General features: G+C 34.7%; 1 protein-coding gene across 2 annotated transcripts; it reads left to right on the top strand.

Moving 5' to 3' along the window:
- The first annotated feature begins 1,293 nt into the window (after positions 1-1,293).
- Positions 1,294-21,307, top strand: LOC105334117 (broad substrate specificity ATP-binding cassette transporter ABCG2). 2 transcript variants are annotated; one of them, XM_066065370.1, is made up of 19 exons: positions 1,294-1,516; positions 8,195-8,390; positions 9,594-9,653; positions 10,473-10,587; positions 12,983-13,135; positions 13,429-13,586; positions 13,947-14,098; positions 14,269-14,376; positions 14,791-14,808; positions 15,201-15,261; positions 15,649-15,757; positions 17,037-17,102; positions 17,574-17,659; positions 17,934-18,023; positions 18,143-18,267; positions 18,711-18,865; positions 19,537-19,626; positions 20,028-20,101; positions 20,226-21,307. In XM_066065370.1, the coding sequence occupies exons 2-19, from the start codon at positions 8,221-8,223 to the stop codon at positions 20,377-20,379; spliced, it is 1,944 nt and encodes a 647-aa protein (XP_065921442.1). In that variant the 5' UTR covers positions 1,294-1,516; positions 8,195-8,220; the 3' UTR covers positions 20,380-21,307. The 2 variants fall into 2 exon arrangements, with proteins under 2 accessions (XP_065921442.1, XP_065921441.1); XM_066065369.1 differs by lacking the exon at positions 1,294-1,516 and adding an exon at positions 7,586-7,717.
- Positions 21,308-21,357: the final 50 nt, after the last annotated feature.

Here is a 21,357-nt window from a genome sequence, read left to right as displayed (position 1 = left end):
TTCCCGGTGTCAACATTCTCTTTACGATCTGGAAAACTGCAAAGATTCTTTGTGCATGCTTATTTGCTAAATATCTGTCTATCGAGTCTTCTGAGCCTACAATGTTGTCATTTTACTGATATTCAAATATTGATATTTTTAAATCCCGTTGAAGTCTTACTTGATGACGGATAATTGCTCCGTCGGGTGCGTTGGCACAGCAAGGATCTGTACGATAAAGTACCGTTCTCTCTTTTCTCACTTTTATATATTGGAACTAACCCGATCGTAAATAAGAGTCACATGTAAAATTTATTACGGTTAAAACCGGTTGATTAAAAGAAAATTAAAGAAATTGTTTTAAAATACGTTATCTTGAGGGCATCATGATGGAGCTACAAAGGAAGTTTGAAATCAATTCGCCACTCCACAAAGAAAATGGTCTGGTGAACGAAGAGGGATCAGAATGCCTGACAGATCTTACTGAAAAATAAAAATGATCTTACAATGTTGAATACTGATGTATTTCAAATGTACTGTCATAAATGTCGAAGTTTTCTTGAATGAAGATCAGATTCCATTGAAGGAGAGAGAGAGAGAGAGAGAGAGAGAGAGAGAGAGAGAGAGAGAGAGAGAGAGAGAGAGATTGGATGCAGGGTTTATAAAGTTACTCAGTCAGAATACGGACTTTGCACCATGATCATATCAATTTGTGTATTGATTTTATTTTATTGTATATGCGTTAAGCCTAATTAAATCGGCCGCAATATACACTCTTCTATATAAACACATATTTTTGATCAATAAATACGTGCATAATTGTATTTGTTAAAAAGAAGTCACAATTTCAAAAAGTGGTAATGAAAAAAAAAAGCGGTAAGGTCGGGGGGTCACGTCCACCTCATTTAAAATTAGCATACAAACGTTCACAAACCATGCAACTATTTTTATCAAACCGTCTACCGTGCGAAAAAAAACAGCGAACCGTCCCTTGCGAGATGCGTACCATACCCTGTAAGAAGCATACCGTATACATACATTGAAAAAAAAAAAACCCGTGCTGTTCATAAAGCTCGTATGAGTGGGAGTGGCCATTAGGGGCATATTTACGTTTCGAAAAATATCTTTAAAAACGTGACCAGTCCTGCCCCCCCCCCCCCCCCAACCTTCGTTATGTGCCTACTTACTGAGCTATTTAAAATCTCTGAAATGTACAGGTCAACAATGTGGCCCATGGGCCTCATACGAACTTTAACCGCAAGAAAGATAACTCTATTTTTAAACTTCAACGTTATATATTTTATCTCTTATATAATAAATATACGATAGGTCAATAGCTTGCAGTGATTTTAATGTTAAGTTTATACACTGACGACGGTCGAAGTTACATTTCAGATACGTATGAGCTTTATAGATCAAGTCACGTGCAAGGGTGTGAAAACACGTGTGAACGCTTGATGGTCTGACATACCACCCGTGACGGTTTTATAACTTACTAATGATTATCAGATCAGAGAGGCGGTTACTTTGAGAAAAGGTGAGTGGTTGATATAAAATTTGAATCATTCTTCGAATAACTACTTTGCATAGAATAATAATTATATAACAACTTCGCGCTGACTTTCTGATTTAGTGATTACGGTTTGTTTACATCGGAAACGCCGAATGACCACACGTTCAGTTCATCGATCTTTAATCGAGCAGTACAAAACGAGAGAACATGTATATACCATATCGACAACTGATATCTTCCAAATTGTCTACCTAAAGAAACACTGCACTGTCGATTTGACAACTACATGAAAAGCGCGGATCAGAGTCGGTGCTAATTACGCTGGAAAATGGGTAACCCGAATTACAGAAATGACAGTATTTACCAAAATGACGCCTGGAATTACCGGAATGACACTTATATCTACAGAAATGACACTTAATTTTATTTAAAAAATGTTTTTTTACCAAAAATATATTAAATTATATCAATTAATGTCTTCATCATTGTAAATAATTGGTATAATTGCAAGACGGAAAATGGTTGGATAGTTGGAAAATTATGAGATATGCATGTAATTGGACCCTCTGATGTTTAAAAGCATGCAATTAAAATTCCTCATTAACTGCTGTATTTATTGTTAATAAGAAATTACTATTTATATTGATTCATTTCCCATATTTTATTTTATACAAGTAATAAATCATTATTGTCATTGTAAGAGTTGTCGTTCTTTGATTTTTAACTTAGGTTTTTATTTATGTTTGGTTGTAAAGCATTTACATGAAAGACATAAACGTATAATATAATATATCCCCATTTTAATTTATTTGAAGTGTCATTCCTGTAGATTTTAGTGTCATTGCGGTAATTTCAGGTGTCATTTCTGTAAATCCTGTCATTTTGGTAATTCGATGTACGGCTGGAAAATTTAATTTTTGGGAGTTGATTTTAATCAACTCTCCTATGCAGTTACTCTGACAAACCGAAAGTGAAACAGTGTTTTGACCAAAGCACAAATCATCGCTGCTGACAAGAATTAGTTCTTGAGAATTATTGATAAATTCGAAATGATGTATGCTATTAAAGGAAACATATTTATAATACCTTGAAAATAGTCAGATTTTAAATGGTACGAACAATTTAGATATTTTTTGTAGTTGTATGTATTCTTACGCCAGAGTTCAATATAGTCTCGTTCACCTCGACGATCAGCTGTCTCCGTAAATCTCTGAAAAGCAGAGAGTCTCTCTTGCTTGTCGGGGATTAACAGCGAGAACCGAGCGTTTGGTTGAACGAGACGAGAGCTCAATATTGCTTGGATCCATAAATTTTCCAGAAATATTTCTATCACTGATACATAGTTTGATTGAATTTATTCTATCTTTAAATATTACTTAACATGATTCGTATGGGGTTTTATCAACAATTTTGTATCGAAAAAGTCCGAAAATTCATATTATAAAAATGTGCGTAATTCAAATACAGATTAGAAACTACCTGTAATTGTCACGCAAAATAACATATCATTGATTTTAAAATAAATAAACATTGATAAAATCAACTCCCGTCAGTTCTTCAGTACTCTCATTAAACTATTATATTAACCAAAAATTTAACCTCCCCTCTGCCAATCAAAATCTGAGATTTTTATTAGCTCACCTGAGCTGAAAGCTCAAGTGAGCTTTTCTGATCACCTTTTGTCCGTCGTCCATCTGTCTGTCTGTCCGTCTGTAAACTTTTCACATTTTAAACTTCTTCTCTAAAACCACTTCGCCAATTTCAACCAAATTTGGCACAAAGCATCCCTACAGAAAGGTGATTATAAATTGCAGATATGAAAGACCGATCTCTATTTAAAACAGAGAAAACCTCGAAACTGTAGAAAAAGGGGGGTGCATTTTACAAAATCTTCTCAAGAACTATTGAGTCAAATTCAACGTAATTTTGCAAAAATAATCCTTATGGAAAGGAAAACATAAATTGCAAAAATTATTGGCAAACTCTGTTTCAATTTTGAGTAATTAACGAAAATAAAAATCGATGCATTGACCTTTTCACTCATGACCGTGGTTTTACGTTGTTTTGAATTTCGTTTATGTTTTTTAACTTGAGAGGAAATATTGCTTGTATTTTGGGATTATTTTGTATCGAATCAAATATAGACTTCAGTAAATCAGACAGTTAATATTTTACCTGCACAAAATTAGCATAATCTGATGCACTAACAGCATATCATATTATAAATACAGTAACTATACATTTTATTGGTAATTCGGTACGATCTCTACCTTATGGTTGATTGTAATACAACGTGTTTTGTTAAGATGCTCTTGATTTTCAGTCTAAACGGAGATTGTTTTTGCTGCTAGAAATATATAGGTATATGTTTATTATGAAAAATAAATTGTGCTCTTTCTTTGTTTTAGTGCATGTTTCTTCTGTTTTAAAGCTGCTTGGTCCGATTTTTTTGTAATTACAGTATCAAAATTTTTTTCATACAAATCATTTATCTTAGAAAGTTATGGACTTTCTCCTATTTACACTAGCAGATTCAGTCTCCTTTCAAAGTTAGAAATATTCAAAGTAAATAAAAAAAATTTCTCTTTGGGCAAACGAAAAAACAAACCAAAATGCATCACGGGAATGTTTTAAAAAGGAAACCGCATGGTTTCGTCTACCGAATGATTGGGGTTATTCAACCCGCATGCTATGCATCGATTGTAAAGAAAGTCGACTTCAGAAATATTGGCTAACAAAACGTACACATGTTTATTTGTATTTTTTCTGATCATTTCGACCTTTCTTTAAAGCGATGTCAAATTCCTAATACAACCATATTCGTCTCGTCGTCAGGGGTGAAATTTAACATGAGGCGAAATAACGCGGTACCTTTTAATGTCGTTTTGTTTTGTTAGCAAATTTTGAACGTATTTTTCTTCATTGAAATTTGGCATAATTGACGGGTAAAACTACTGCAATGTCTATTGTTATACATATACTAAGCATAGCCATCGTTTAAAAACGTGCATAAAATTTGATATAAAATCGGACCAAGCAGCTTTAATTGTTTATTTACAATTTTCTCTTTACTAATCATTTTCAGCTGAGTCAAGTTTCAAATTATAAGCAAGATACAGAGCTTTGCTCCCAGAACTGAGGCCATGCTTTTGTTCATTCTGAATAGGAAATACCAAGTTTTTAAAATCTTAAGTTGAATGTAATTAACTCTCATGAACAAAAGATTGACTCAAATCAAGCAGAATAGTGAGTTCTGTATCTTGCTTATAATTCTACGATTGACGCTGAAAATTTGATTTATCACTAGAAATGTCTCACTAAACGTTAAATACAGACCCTGAAACGTACTACTACACCACACGCTCGCTGCACGCTCGCTACACGCTCGCTAAACGGTTCACACGAAACGCTGAACGGTTTACACGAAACGCTGCACGCTTTGCCCGAAACGCTAAACGATTTACACGAAACGCTGAACGGTTTACACGGAACGATTCTCGCACGAAACGATTTGCTCGCTTTTCACACGCTTTGGACACGCTTTTATCCTGATCGATTCGGGTCCTCTCGGATTTTACCCTTTCTCTTTCTTCTTGCTCTGTAAGTAGGAATTAATTTTAAGAAAACACGAAATAATTGAAATACTGATATTAGAAACATGTACATAAGTATTGAATTGATTAATTAAATTAATTTGGTACTTATATTTAAAGCAAAAAATTATTTATTCACAGAACTAGTCAAAAATATTACTTCTATAAAAATATTTATTGCTCAAAAGAAATATCCATGATTCTTATTAGTCCCGTAAATAATAAAAATTCCAGAGAAAAAAGTTACCGTAACACAATATTCAATACCAAAAATAAAATCCGTATGATTACAAACTGAAATCGGTTTTTCAGTATTCGGCAGGATTTGTTTTTTCTTCTCACATTAATATTTTTCTTGGTTTCAGAGAATACGATGTAAAAATACTAACTGTAAATAAACCTGTAATTATTTACATTGATAATTTGGTTTTTCAGTATCCGGCGGGATTTGTTTTTTCTTCTCACATTAATATTCTTATTGGTTTCAGAGAATACGATGTAAAAAAACTAACTGTAAATAAACCTGTAATTATTTACATTGATAATTTTGAAAGTTATGTAAAATTAAATTAGTCACATAAGTTAGAAAAATGCTATAAAACAACCAACTAATTTTTTTTATGTCGAATCATTCGCGTAAATAAAAGTTCCGTACATAATATCACAGAGAAAAATCAATGGATTAAACAATAAAGAAAGTTGTCATTACTATTTTGGATTTCGGAAAGAACAAAAAATAAAAAATGATTTAGATTTTTGTCTCAATATTCGTATACATAATCGGCGCCCTGCATAACGGCGTACAATATATCTATCATAAATTAATCTATTTGAATTAAGTACCATGCATATAGATTTCCATAATAATTAATTGCATGTGTACATTTTAGGAAAATTTCAGTGTGTAAATTACTTGTTGTTTTCCGGTATCAGTGTTTAAATAATTAAAATAATAACTTGTAGAAATATTTTTAATCGGGATTCAGAAGAATTTACTTCCCGCATTTCATAGAAATGAACAGTATATTTTCTTTCTATGTTAACATTTAATTGTGTTTAAATTAATGTTAAATAATCTATCATTGAAATTGTGTGCATCATCAAATACGGATTCCGACTACCTTGAAGTCATTAAATTTCTATTGGCTATTGACAAAAAAGGAGACGCGTGACCATCCAATGAAAACGAATACACAGAGTTTGATTGACAGGTTCAGCCAGGTGCAGGTCTTACCCGATGTCCGAGGTTACATGTATGTGTACTGGTTGTACACAGCCTAATAGTCTCAGTAACTAGTCTTCTTTCAATACGCGTACTTTTCTTTTGTTTGTTAAAAATTAATTCAAGTTTGTAAAAAGATAAGTATATTATTTCTTATAGATCTGTTTCACGAGAATATCTCAAAGGAGTTCTGCCAATCAGTTTAAAGTAATGTTTAACACGAGCGCTATTTTGAAACAATTAAATTGTCAGAGAGTTACGAATGAAATCTGATGAACGTTTCACACGGTTCTCGCACGCTTTGCTCGAAACGATTTACACGCTTTGCCCGAAACGCTGCACGCTTTGCCCGAAACGCTAAACGGTTTACACGAAACGCTTCACGATTCACACGAAACGCTAAACGGTTTACACGAAACGCTAAACGGTTTACACGAAACGTTTCTCGCACGAAAGTCGCACGCTTTTTTGGTGTAGTAGTACGTTTCAGGGTCTGTACTTGTACAGAAAAATTAAAAGGATGATATGCTATAACAACTTTTTGGGGCCCCCTTCGTATACGATGAATCTACACCAACTTTGATGGTTTTTCAGACACAATTAAATTAAAACGACCTCTTTAAAACAGTTTAAATCATTACTGTTAAGGGGATAAATTTATTATCGCTATTCTTAAGAAAAAATTACAGCAGAAAATCAGAAAACCCCCTACCCCTCCACCCAGTTCCGATCCTATGCATTGATTATACATGTAATAGCTCTTTAACATATTACATGACAACATTTTTCATTCGAGTATATTCATCGATTAAGTGAGTAAGGTTATAAAACGTAGCACGAGATCACGCCTGGTAAACAACAATTGTATATAATGTGGAAGACCAATTAAATATTTGAATGTTTTAAATTTGAGCACTTTGAGGTACAATTTTCCTCTTTCACATATAGGAATCTTTTTTAATAAAATACAATAACTAGCTAGTACAATGTATAGTTGAAGATGAATATGTACCTATGTGCATATTCTCATATATAATTTGATCGTTTTATAAAGTGAGGGGGCAGAACTAAAATAAAGAGAATTGGAAGTTAAGAGTGTACCCCTACCAAAATTTTGTTTTCTATCTTGCATTGGATCTTATTTTTGGTAAAAATGGTATTTCACAAGGGTTAATGTCAATGATTAAGTGTAGGAAAATAAGTGTAAAATTTGTATACAGTTTATTTTCTAATTTTTGGTAAAAATGGTATTTCATATATTTCATAAGGGTATAATGTCATAGATTAAGTGTAGGAAAATAAGTGTAAAATTTGGATAAAGTTTATTTCATGGTATTCTTTTTTTGTTTTTCTACCGAGGATGGCACAATATCTTTTGAACACCCAGCATATAAAGCCATTGTTGCTCAGGTGAGTGATGTGGCCCCATGGGCCTCTTGTTAGCTAAATGATGTACATACTGTCAGATAATTAATAAGATCATGGATACTGTCAAACTAAATGAGTTCTATAATCGAGATTCAATTATGTAGAGATATTATAACATTGCTGACTCTAGGGTAGCAAAATCATTATGTATGTATTGTAAATCTCAAGTGCTATATATTATATGAACATTTCAATAAAGAGTTTATTGAATGAAGCAAACTGTCATGTTTGTATACAGACATTATGAGATCCACCCATCATAAATGCAATAAATCTCTTTGGTATTCATATCTTATTGTTTATAGACTTATGTTATCCTCTTGTTAAAGGGTGTTATTTTCCAGCCAATCAGCTTGCAGAAATTCATTTGCTCACATTAAAGTAAAGGAGAGTTGTTCACTAATTGATTTTGCCCATATATCTCTCACCAGTTTATAACAAACATGTCTGACTTTACAGCAGGTAATGATATAGACCTTCCAGACATGTCATCCAAACAGAACGGAGTACACGCCGTGGAAATCTCTCGGTCTGCTGCCATGGAGACGAGGGGCTCAGTGATTTCTGGACAGAATGTGGTCTACTCTGTGGACGTTAGGAAGGGGGCATGCTGCTGTGGACAGGTCACCCAAAAAGAGATTCTGAAGGGGGTGGAGTAAGTGTCAGTAAAAAATTCTGAGATGGATGGAGTAAGTGTCACTGAGGGATTCTGGGAGGGTTGGAGTAAGTGTTGATCAGGGATTCTGAGAGGGTTGGAGTAAGTGTTGGTCAGGGATTCTGGGAGGGATAGAGTAAGTGTTGGTCAGGGATTCTGGGAGGGATAGAGTAAGTGTCAGTGAGGGATTCCGAGAGGGACGGAGTAATTGTCATTAAGAGATTCTGGGAGAGGTAGAGTAAGTGTCAATGAAGGATTCTGGAAGATATTGAGTAAGTGTCAGTGATGTATTTTTGAAGGGGTGGATAAGTATCAGTAAGGGATTCTGATCTGATGGAGTAAGTGTCAGTAGGGGATTCTGGGAGGGGTGGATAAGTGTCAGTGAGGGATTCAAAAGAGGTGGAGGAAGTATCAGTGAGGGATTCTGATCTGATGCAGTAAGTGTCAGTGGGGGATTCTGGGAGGGTGGATAAGTGTCAATGAGGGATTCTGGGAGGGATGGAGAAAGTGTCAGTAAGGGATTCTGGGAGGGATAGATAAGTGTCAGGGAAGGATTCTGATAGAAATGGAGGTGCCAGTGAAGGATTCTGAGAAGGGTCGACAGGTGTCACTGAGGGATTCTGCGAATGGTCAAAAGGTGTCTGTGAAGGATTCTGAGAAGGGTCGATAAGTGTCAGTGAAGAATTTTGTGGGGGATGGAGTAGATGTTAGTTAGGGATTCTGAGAGGGGTGGATAAGTGTCATTGGGGGATTCTGAGAGGGATGGATAAGGGTCATTGGGGGATTCTGAGAAGTGCCAGTGAGGGATTCTGAGAGGGGTGGAAAAGTGTCATTAAGGGATTTTGAGAAATTAATTAAGGTCGATAAGTGTCATTGAGGGATTCTGGGAGAGATGGATGAAGTGTCAGTGATTATGGGAGGGGTAGAGTAAGTGTTATGGAGTGTTGAAAGGGGTAGATCGTGTCAGTGAGGAAATCGAAAAAGGATGGAGTAAGAGTCAGTGAGGGAATCTAGGAGGGGTGGAGTTAAAGTTAGTAAGGGATTATTGGAGAGATGGAGTAACAGTCAGTGACTGAGGTAATGTGGAAGAGGTGGTGTAAGAGTCAATTAACCTCCAAGCAGAAGAAAGTGCATGTATATGCACTAGGTTATTCCTAATAAACAAGAACTAATATTGAATCAGATATTTATTTTGTGTTTCAGTTGCATATTTAAACCTGGTATGAACGCTATTCTTGGACCAACAGGAAGTGGGAAGTCTTCGTATGTATACCTGGGTTTTTCAATTTTGGGTAAATTATATTAATCAGGTGACCTATTTCTATTTGTTATGGTCTGTCAAGACCAACACACCAGTTTTGCCATATATGATGCAATATTTTGAATACCATTCAGAAAATTTTTAGCTATGAGATGTCAGGAGGAATAAATGTAACAGTAGTACAATACTCCGGTAGATGTGTAAAGGGAAATATAAGTATATAAATAGTGCCTATTTTAGAGCGTAACAGTTGAAATTGACACCCAAAGAAAACCATTGTCAACCAACACGAATTGGAGGTTGACAGTGGTTTTTTTGAGGGATGTCAAAATTCAACTGTTACCCTCCCAAACAAGCTCTATTTATTTTATTATACAAAATGTCTTAATTTTAGAGAAAATTTTACTGCCTATATAGAAATTATGTGAATTTTACGACGAACTGTACGCGCATTACTTTTGCACGTATAACAATTTGTTGTGTTACACGTTGCCAAGTGTGTTGCTAATGCTGAGGGTAATAGAACAGATTATCAATTGCATCTATACCAATCAGATTTCAGTATTTAACAAGAAAGTATAATAATATACAATATACCGATACCCCCAGACATATATAGTGCTGATTTTTATCATATAAATGTTCCAAATACTTCCAAAGCATTAATTACTTCTTACTGGGTGTCCTTACAGAAATTTAATTTATAGATATTTCAAAATTATTTAAAAGCATAATAATCAATAGCAATTGTTGTCTATTCAATATTACAAATTTCTGAATTGTCAATGTGGGTTTAATCAGGGAACCAATAAAATTTGTAGATTACTTGATGTCCTAGCCGGCAGAAAGGATCCTAGGGGCCTCAAGGGAGAAATTCTGTTTGATGGAGTACCTCCTCCCGATAATTTCAAGTGCATGGTGGGATATGTTGTGCAGGTAAGTTTGATGTGAAAAAAATTGATAACCTTTTCTTGAATTATTAAGGGTTTAACAAGGGTTTGAATTTGCCACCACTGGCTACATATTAATGCAATAGAAATTCATGTAAATGATTGAGATTTTAATAACAAGACAAGACATTTAGTCAAATTTCGTTATCTCAAACTAAATGGGACTGTTTAAAAACTTTGAAGTATTCGAGATATCAAGAGTAAAATACTTAAAAAATAACTAGTTGGGACTTACAAATCACTTTGACATATCCATTATTGTATTCAAGATATCAGTGTTCGAGATATTGAAGTTTAACTGTACTTGAATGCATCAGTTAAAGGTAATTTTGTGCATGTGCTGTGATGGTGAGCTCGGGGAGTTCATTTACCACAGTTAGATTCTGATGCCCACTGCTGGGCAAAAACTAGCTGTGGTCAGTGTCAACTGTCAACATATTGGGGTAGTGATGGCTTATATTGGTGTACTGTGGAATCATTTAATTCTGTTGGGGCCAGTTTTTGTGGATTGTGCCATTTGTGGGTTTTTATCTAGTTCTTGGGGATGTAATTTCGTGAATGTGTCAGTTTTCAGTTTCAGTAAGAAAGATAACCCCTTCTACATTTGTTTTCATAAAGGATGTAAATTCGTGGGGGAGGGCTACCAACAAAAACCACGAAAATTGAGCCAACATGAATTCTAATGATTCAACAGTATATTTAATAAAATTATTTTGGCATTCATTTCACAGTATACCAGTAATTTTGGAATTAATATCATTATGATAGCATGACCATTGGTATTGATAAACTGATATGGTATTGATATCATAGCATGACATTGGTATTGATATAATGGGACGATATGGTATTGATATCATGGGATGATATAGTACGGATATCATAGGATAATTTGGTATTGATATCATGGGATGATTTGATATTGATATAATGGGACAATTTGGTATTGATACCATGAGATGATTTGGTATTGATACCATGTGATGATATGGTATTGATATCATTGGATGATATGGTATTGATATCATAGTATGACATTTGGTATTGATATCATAGGATAATTTGGTATTGATACCATGTGACAATATGGTATTGATACCATGGGACGATATGGTATTGATATAATGGAACGATTTAATATTGATATCATGTGATGATTTGGTATTGATACCATGGAATGATATGGTATTAATACAATGGGATGATATGGTATTGATACTATAGGATGATATGGTATTGATATAATGGGACAATTTGGTATTGATACCATGGGATGATATGGTGTTGATATAATAGGATGATATGGTATTGATATCATGGGTTGATTGGGTATTGATACCTTTGGATGGGATCATATGGTATTGATAGCATAGGATGACATTTGGTATTGATATAATGGGACAATTAGGTATTGATACCATGGGATGATATGCTATTGATATAATAGGATGATATGGTATTGATATAATGGGATGATTTGGTATTGATACCTTTGGATGGGATCATATGGTATTGATAGCATAGCATGACATTTGGTATTGATATAATGGGACAGTTAGGTATTGATATCATGGGATGATTTGGTATGATATCATTAGGCGATTTGATATTGATATTATGGGACGATTAGGTATTGATATCATTGGATGGTATGGTATTGATGTAATGGGATGATTAGGTATTGATGTAATGGGGTGATATGGTATTGATATAATGGGATGATATGGTATTGATATAATGGGAAAATTTGGTATTGATACCATGTGATGATATGGTATTTACAGGGCTCGACATTAACGCTTGTCCGCTTGTCCGGTACCAGTTAAAAAATATACGGACAAGTGAATATTGCTTGCCACTGGTCCGACTGGACAAGTGCATTTTTATGTAAAGAAGTCTCCAACATTTTAAAAAGTAAAGAAAGTTTATCTGTAGTCCCGTTAATATAAGTTAACTGTTTATCGATTAGTTATTTTGAATTTCAATCCCGACTTCTAATTGAAAAGCAATTGAGTTACTCGTGATCGGGATTGAAGTTCACTAATTACAAACAACTTTCAACATTGAACTGTAAAGGTGTGGATCTTAGTTCTTACACAGTACCAAACACACATGTTATCAAAAAGAAAGGAAGAACAGGTAGCAAAGATAAACTTAAGGATTATGGAAAGAAATGTAATTTATATTAGGTTTCATTCATCATTGATAGACTATGATGACTTTCCATGTTTAGTTTAAAAAACAGATGAGAAATCAATATAAGAGTTACATATATATATATGTTGGTCAATATTGATTTTAAATATTTTGATATAGATGGTATAAATGTTGAACATGGATGGTAACGTTATCATGAGATGTTGTCACCAATTTTGTTATAGGATGATGTTGTAATGGGAACTCTAACAGTCCGTGAAAATTTTGAATTTTCTGCCTCCCTCCGCCTTCCATCAAAACTGTCCAGAAGAGAGAGGAACGAGCGAGTAGATACCGTGATACAGGAGCTTGGACTCGGACACTGCGCAGACACAAAGGTGAGACCGCTTGGATGGATCTCTCTTGTAGGATATGCAGACCCATTATATTCTAAACATACAGTTCACTGTTAATCCTACGTATATTATCTAAGCTAAAGAATTAAAAAGGGGCTCTTATTAATAGGTTGTTCACATTTTTTTTTCAGCCTACTTATAACGGAGAAATTTATTAAGTCCTTTGTTGGGATAACTAGTATTTAAAATTTATATACTTGGGATTTTAATCTGTAGTTTATCTTTACAAACATTTCCTGACATAATAATCACCAATTGTGCCACCTGTTTGACAGGTAGGGAATGAGTTTATCAGGGGGGTGTCCGGAGGAGAGCGTAAAAGGACCAACATTGGGATGGAGCTGATAATCTCCCCTCCAGTCCTGTTTCTGGATGAACCAACCACAGGGCTAGACGCAAACACAGCCAACTCTGTCATGATGTTATTGAAGAGGTAAACAATGCCTAGTGATTAGTTCCTTTGTAACAAGTGGCTATAAAAATAGATTATAAAAAAAAAGACAATCTAGTTTTAGATATTTCATTCTGCTTTAATTTTGGCTGAGTATTAAATTTGAATTTTTACTTAACTGGCCTTATACCAAGTGTCACTAAGTACCATTTCTTGCCAGTCCATGGGATTGGTACTTCACTGTGTATTTTTATGCATTGATTTAGTGATGTAATGTAACAATCCACTGGCAAGAAATGGTACTTCTTGAGAATTGGTCTTAGGCCAGTATGGCTCTATATCAAAATTAAGTCTAACAGATTTTACTGCAATGGAATTATTTTGGTGATTCTGTTGTTTTAGACTAGCTATTAAGGGGCGGACCATCATTTTCTCTATCCATCAGCCCCGCTACTCCATATACCGCCTGTTTGACGGCCTGATGATGCTTTCTATGGGGGAGGTAGTATACCATGGCCCCACCAAAGAGGCACTGCCCTTCTTCAAGTCTATCGGTAAATAGAAAGCAACCAAACTCCACGGAGTACCCGACCAAAATTCAGACTGAGATTCATGTACTCTTATCAATCACGTGCAAGTCACACAGTTGAATGTTATATAGTGTATATTTTTGCACGTACAGTACTGTTGACATGTCTCTACTTACTTTTTATTCCCTGGTCAGGCTACACAATCCAAGAAAACAACAATCCACCAGATTTCTTCCTCGATGTAATCAGTGGAGATTTCCACGTGGATGTGGAAACACTGGACCCCGAGAAAACCACCACAGGTAACACATACATCACTGCACAACATTGACTGCTTCTATCAGTCACAGATGTAATGCTGATACTGTGTTTGTGATCATGAAGTATACTTTAGAATGAATGTGAATTTCAGGGAAAACATTTGGTAATCATACTGATTTGATATCCTTCAGACACAGCAAACCCTTCAACATATTCACACTTATCACTTGAACCTTACCATTCAACTTTACTTCTGCAAATTATATCCTAACACTTTTGATAAACTTTCGAATTTCAAATGAGTTCTTGTACCAACTTTTTAATCGGTCAGGTAGTGAAGGGCAATTTGCCATGGTTACATATAAAAAAAAAATGGCAACTCACTGGTACAATTATACTGTACATCTAAATGGATCATGATAATTAACATATTAAAAAATGACCTGGTTTTGTAGAATCATGCACCACATCTAGTAAGTGAACCTTTATCTTGATCATAACTTTTCTGAGAATTATAGAGTAGATGTAATAAACTCACTGATTCTGTTAAAAATTGTCAAAGAGACATCTGATTAATTCAACAAATGCTTGAGATGTTTGGTTGTTTGTTTACGTAAGGTGACCTGTTGTTGATTATGTTTGTCCTCTTTGTTTTTGCATTGACCCTTTGTTGATCCCCCTCCTTTGTCGTCTTATAGCCTGAGTCCATCACCTAACTTCATCTTTTCCAACCTTTACATTATCTGATTTATAACAAAATTGTCATATTTTCCCAATACATAATTAATAGTTCAGCATAGCGTACTGTTATACATTTCCTTCTATTCTGTTAGTTGTTCACTGTTGACTGTTTATTTTTACCCAGATGAAGACAACATCCATGACTCTCTGGTCCAGAGTTACCAGAATTCTAACGTCTGTCAACAGTAAGTAAGCATCAGAGATCTAATGTAGAAATGGCAGCTAAATCTAATAAACCAAATCCAGGATCAGGAATTTAAATCAATCATCAAGGCATTATTTACAATACACGTACTTATAGAAATACGTACGAGACTATTCATGAGATTTTAAAGAATGGTCTTATTTCAAAGAATTTTGTAATTTGCAACCAACAATGAAGTATTGAATAATACGTTTTTGATTGATTAACCATTTGAGCAACAAAACATTCTAACTTACGCTAATAATTACATCTCTATTGTCAACTTAATTATGTCTAGACTAGACTTAGTTCCAAGTTGAATGGTTGAGTTTCATGTAGTCCTCTGATACAGTTTGTACCAATTTTTTTGCATGTCTTTCATCCTCAGAATACAAATGGAGGTTAAAGCTATCTTTGACGAGTACCACAGAAAAGTTTCTCAGAATGAGGTGGTGCGGTTACCTCCCATCCAATACAACACATCCTTCTTCACGCAGGTAGGAGAGCCATACGCATCCTTATTAAAAAGTTCTTGTAGACAGGTAGGAGAGCCATACGCATCCTTACTAAAAAGTTCTTGTAGACAGGTAGGATAGCCATACGCATCCTTACTAAAAAGTTCTTGTAGACAGGTAGGATAGCCATACGCATCCTTATTAAAAAGTTTGTGTAGACAGGTAGGAAAGCCATACGCATCCTTATTAAAAAGTTCTTGTAGACAGGTAGGAAAGCCATACGCATCCTTATGAAAAAAAGTTCTTGTAGACAGGTAGGAAAGCCATACGCATCCTTATGAAAAAAAGTTCTTGTAGACAGGTAGGAGAGCCATACGCATCCTTATTAAAAAGTTCTTGTAGACAGGTAGGAGAGCCATACGCATCCATACTAAAAAGTTCTTGTAGACAGGTAGGAGAGCCATACGCATCCTTACTAAAAAGTTCTTGTAGACAGGTAGGAGAGCCATACGCATCCTTATTAAAAAGTTCTTGTAGACAGGTAGGAAAGCCATACGCATCCTTATTAAAAAAAGTTCTTGTAGACAGGTAGGAAAGCCATACGCATCCTTATGAAAAAAAGTTCTTGTAGACAGGTAGGAGAGCCATACGCATCCTTATTAAAAAGTTCTTGTAGACAGGTAGGAGAGCCATACGCATCCATACTAAAAAGTTCTTGTAGACAGGTAGGAGAGCCATACGCATCCTTACTAAAAAGTTCTTGTAGACAGGTAGGAGAGCCATACGCATCCTTACTAAAAAGTTCGTGTAGACAGGTAGCATGACAAAAAGACAGGTGTCAAATAATATTTTGAACCCTGTGAAATATTGAACCTGGGTTGAAAAAATCACTGTGAAATATTGTAACCACCCCCCTTTCAACAATTGAACCCGGGGATCAATATTATATTAAATGACAGCATAAAATTTTGATCCCGGGTTCAATATATTGCAGCCATAACGTCAGATTTTTATTTGTTTTGGGAGAGGGGGTTCAAAATATCATTGCCGAAGTATTTAAACCTCTCTGATTTTTATTGCTACTGTATACAGGGTTATTTTTGCCTCGTGTAATTTTCATATTTTTTCACTTACAAACGGTTTTGCCCCATGAAATTTACCTAGATACAGTTGTGTTTAAAGAGAGAATTTGAGACATTGAAATTCATCCATTCTTAATTTCTCCCACTGACAATCGCGGCGAAAGGGGCAAAAATAAAATTGGGGCAGATATTTCCCTATATACAGTAATGTTGAGGTGATAGTTTGTTTTCTATTTCAGCTGGTGATATGTTCAGGAAGAACAATCAAAAACATTCTCAGGAATCCCCAGACGTCAGTGATGCAGGTAATCCCGAACTCTGTGTTCTCTTATAAAGCCTGCTCAATGCTGGAGAAAATGAATTTAGTTCTATTTTATGAAGTTTGAATAAACATATCAAAGTTTCTTGGTCTTTCATTTTTTGTCTACAGCTTTTTGTGATTCTGACATTTTAATATACAGCTTTTTATGAATCTGATATTTTTGTCTACAGCTGTTTGTGATTCTTATGTTTGTTCAAAGCTGAGTGTAATTCAGATAAATATTTTTTTTTTTTTTTTTTTTAAAACTTCAAAAATTTCAATTATAAGCGTACAGATAAATATTTTTGTCTATAGGTGTCTGTAATTCTGATATTTTAGTCTACAACTGTTTGTCTATATTCTGATGTTTTTGTCTACAGCTATTTGTTTTTCTGATATTTCTGTCTGCGGCTTTTTATTTTTCTGATATTTCTATCTACAGTATTTGTTATAATTCTGATATTTCTGTCTACAGCTATTCGTGATTCTGATATTTGCTGCAATCGTAGGAGCAATCTACTGGCAAATAGATGATGACTGCGAGTCAGGAATTCAAAACAGGTAAATCAATACACAATTATGCATGCCCCTCCCCCCCCCCCCCACACACACAGAACGACACACGCCCCTCCCCTTCCTACACACACATTTCATTTTGTTTTGGATCAGTTTTATTTCATTCAAATACATGACTGTTTGCTATTTGTTCTATGGAAGAGTTAAGCGCTACCTTTATAATGTTTTTCCAAGTATTCACTGTTTAAACTTCTTTATATTTCAATTATGTAAGAAATCTCACAAGATAATGTTAAACCTTGCTTAATATTATTTTCAGAGTGGGTGCTTTCTTCTTCATCGTCATGAACCAAGTGTTTGGGAATTTGTCAGCTGTGGAGCTCTTCATTAAAGAGAGGGCCATTTTCATGCAAGAATATATAAACTACTTAAATACATCTTCAGTTTATGAAAAAAAAAATTAAGCATGCACCTCAGTTGTTTTATCTCTCAGAGATGTTTGATGTGTGTTTTTGTTCAATTTTACAGGCATGAAAATGTAAGCGGCTTTTACAGAGTGTCTGCGTACTTCTTCTCCAAGATTTTCTGTGATGTCATTCCAATGCGACTATTCCCTGTGGTCATCTTCTCAGTTGTAACCTACTATATGATTGGTAGGTAGTGATTCATCTTGTCGGTTGTAACCTACTATATGATTGGTAGGTAGAGATTCATCTTGTCGGTTGTAACCTACTATATGATTGGTAGGTAGTGATTCATCTTCTCAGTTGTAACCTACTATATAATTGGTAGGTAGTGATTCATCTTCTCAGTTGTAACCTACTCATGAATATATGATTGATAGGTAGTGATTCTTATTAGTTTTGTTCCTGCTATATCACTTGTTGATAATACAAGTGACTCTACTTAGATTTGTCTTTTATAATCTTTTGTACATTTGATTGATTAAATTTTTTCTGTGTTTGTATCGCAGTATGTGAATTTTAGACACTGATGTTGTCTTTTGTGACAAAGTCTTTTGGGTATCATTTTCTTGTGTGTTCTGTCTGTCCTATATCATATTGCATGCTATATTTATGGTGTGTTTACTTTACAGGTTTTGAGGCGGGAGCAGACAAACTTTTCATCTACATGCTTGGTCTCTTCTCTGTTGCCATGGCAGCCTCTGGTTTGGCCTTTTTCTTTAGTGCACTGGTCAAGATCTTTGCCATTGCCAACCTTTGTATCGCCCTGTGCTATGTATTCATGATGGTAAGACCTTTGTATCGCCCTGTGCTATGTATTCATGATGGTAAGACCTTTGTATCGCCCTGTGCTATGTATTCATGATGGTAAGACCTTTGTATCGCCCTGTGCTATGTATTCATGATGGTAAGACCTTTGTATCGCCCTGTGTATTGATGATGGTAAGACCTTTGTATCGCCCCGTGCTATGTATTGATGATGGGAAGACCTTTGTATCGCCCCGTGCTATGTATTCATGATGGTAAGACCTTTGTATCGCCCCGTGCTATGTATTCATGATGGTAAGACCTTTGTATCGCCCCGTGCTATGTATTCATGATGGTAAGACCTTTGTATCGCCCTGTGCTATGTATTCATGATGGTAAGACCTTTGTATCGCCCTGTGCTATGTATTCATGATGGTAAGACCTTTGTATCGCCCTGTGCTATGTATTCATGATGGTAAGACCTTTGTATCGCCTTGTGCTATGTATTGTATTTATGATGGTAAGACCTTTGTATCGCCCTGTGCTATGTATTTATGATGGTAAGACCTTTGTATCGCCCTGTGCTATGTATTCATGATGGTTAGAAATATTTAATTGTTGTGTAGTTTTATTAATTATTTTTGTGTTATTTGTTTGTTGGTGTAACCATCACTAGAAACATTAGTATATTGGAATTTTTGGTGTTTGCAGGTATTTAGTGGTCTCCTAATCAACATTGCAAGCATCGCTGAATGGCTACGCTGGATCAAATGGATCAGTATCTTCAGATACGGCCTCAATGTATGCACTCAATCCTCTCTCTTGATCTCAGTTTTGAGTCTGTAACTTTTAAGGTTTCCATTTGTTTCACAAAAATGTATCAATTTTTATGATTCTGGGGTGTGATGTTTTTATTATATGTTTCGACATACATGTATAATGTTAGATAAAAGAAGTATTGTGTGAACAATGATGATGAAGTAAAACATATATGTTTGGGAAAAAATTAAACCAAGAAAGACTTTACAAAAACAGCGTTATTCAAATGATTTTTTTGTTATGAAATTTCGATAGATCATTTTAATTTTTACAAATATGCATGCTTCTAGGTAGTTGATGTTTTTGGGTCGGATTGGAAGACTACATGTATATTCACTCTTATTTGATTTATCTTATATTCAATGATAAATATTTTTCCATAGGCTTTGAGCATCAATGAACTGAAAGACAAGCAGTTTTACAATGGAACAGACGTCAATGGAACACAGCAGTTGTGGTAAGGACATTCATAGTGTTTGCTTTTCAAAATTACCTGCCATTTATCATTAACAGAACATGTAGAAAGTGAGAATGTTAGTTAAATTGTAACATCAAGCAATCCACCTATTTTTGTCTTGCAGCCGTGAATCTGGGAATGCCTATCTGGAAGCACAAGGCATCGAGTACACGACGGACTTTGATCTGTGGCAGAACATCATGGCTCTACTTGTCTTTGCCACATTCTTTCTGGTGCTGACCTTCATACGCCTTCTGACAATGAACAAGTTGAGATGAGAACATTTAAGTTCAAGAAAGGAATGCCAAGTTAAAAACAACACATGCACAGTGGGCTCAGGAAATCCTTGCCAATTCTTTTTGCCAAAACTTAGTTTCAATCTGATTTATATGTAGTTTTACCATGACAATTTCCAGATCTTAGATATTTGTTAATGACTGTCAGATATTTTTTTTTAATTTTTAGAGTTAAGTTTGTCATCTGTTTTTAGTTCTGCATTCATCTACACATTAGGTGAATAATCTCCATATATTCTTGACTTGTTGAAGACAAAAGTCAAATTACAATAATATTAGACAGGGAGTCTTCTATCATTCCTGTTTAAATAAACAATAGTCATAGTCAAATAATGATAATATTAGACAGGGAGTCTTGTATTATTCCTGTAATGTCTAATAATGTATACATTTAATAGTCAAATAACGATAACATTAGACAGGGAGTCTTCTATCATTCCTGTTTAAATAAACAGTAGTCATAGTCAAATAATGATAATATTAGACAGGGAGTCTTGTATTATTCCTGTAATGTCTAATAATGTATACATTCAATAGTCAAATAACGATAACATTAGACAGGGAGTCTTCTATCATTCCTGTTTAAATAAACAGTAGTCATAGTCAAATAATGATAATATTAGACAGGGAGTCTTGTATTATTCCTGTCATAGACAATAGTCTAATAATGTATACATTCAATAGTCAAATAACGATGATATTAGACAGGGAGTCTTTAATCATTCCTATAATAGACAATATAATACTTTCATATTAAATACTGAAATCTGATTGGTTTAGACACAGTTGATAATCCTTTCTATTACCCTCAGCGTTATCAACACACTTGGCAATGGGTAACACAACGAATTGTTACATGTGCGTAAATTATGCGCGTACGGTTCGCCGTAGAAATCCCTCATTTCTACATGTATATAAAAGCAATAAAATTTTCTCTAAAATGAAGACATTCAGTATAAT

This window comes from Magallana gigas, chromosome 7 (genome assembly GCF_963853765.1).
Source record: "Magallana gigas chromosome 7, xbMagGiga1.1, whole genome shotgun sequence".
Lineage (NCBI taxonomy): Eukaryota > Metazoa > Mollusca > Bivalvia > Ostreida > Ostreidae > Magallana > Magallana gigas.
Note: the sequence above shows the minus strand (reverse complement) of the source record. Positions and strands in the feature narration are given on the sequence as shown.

Coding starts and splice junctions, on each gene's coding strand:
- LOC105334117 (XM_066065370.1), top strand. CDS start 8,221: ATGTCATCCAAACAGAACGGAGTACACGCCGTGGAAATCTCTCGGTCT. Junction 18,024..18,142: donor AAAGAGAGGGCCATTTTCAT/GCAAGAATATAT, acceptor TCAATTTTACAG/GCATGAAAATGTAAGCGGCT. Junction 18,268..18,710: donor TGTAACCTACTATATGATTG/GTAGGTAGTGAT, acceptor TTTACTTTACAG/GTTTTGAGGCGGGAGCAGAC.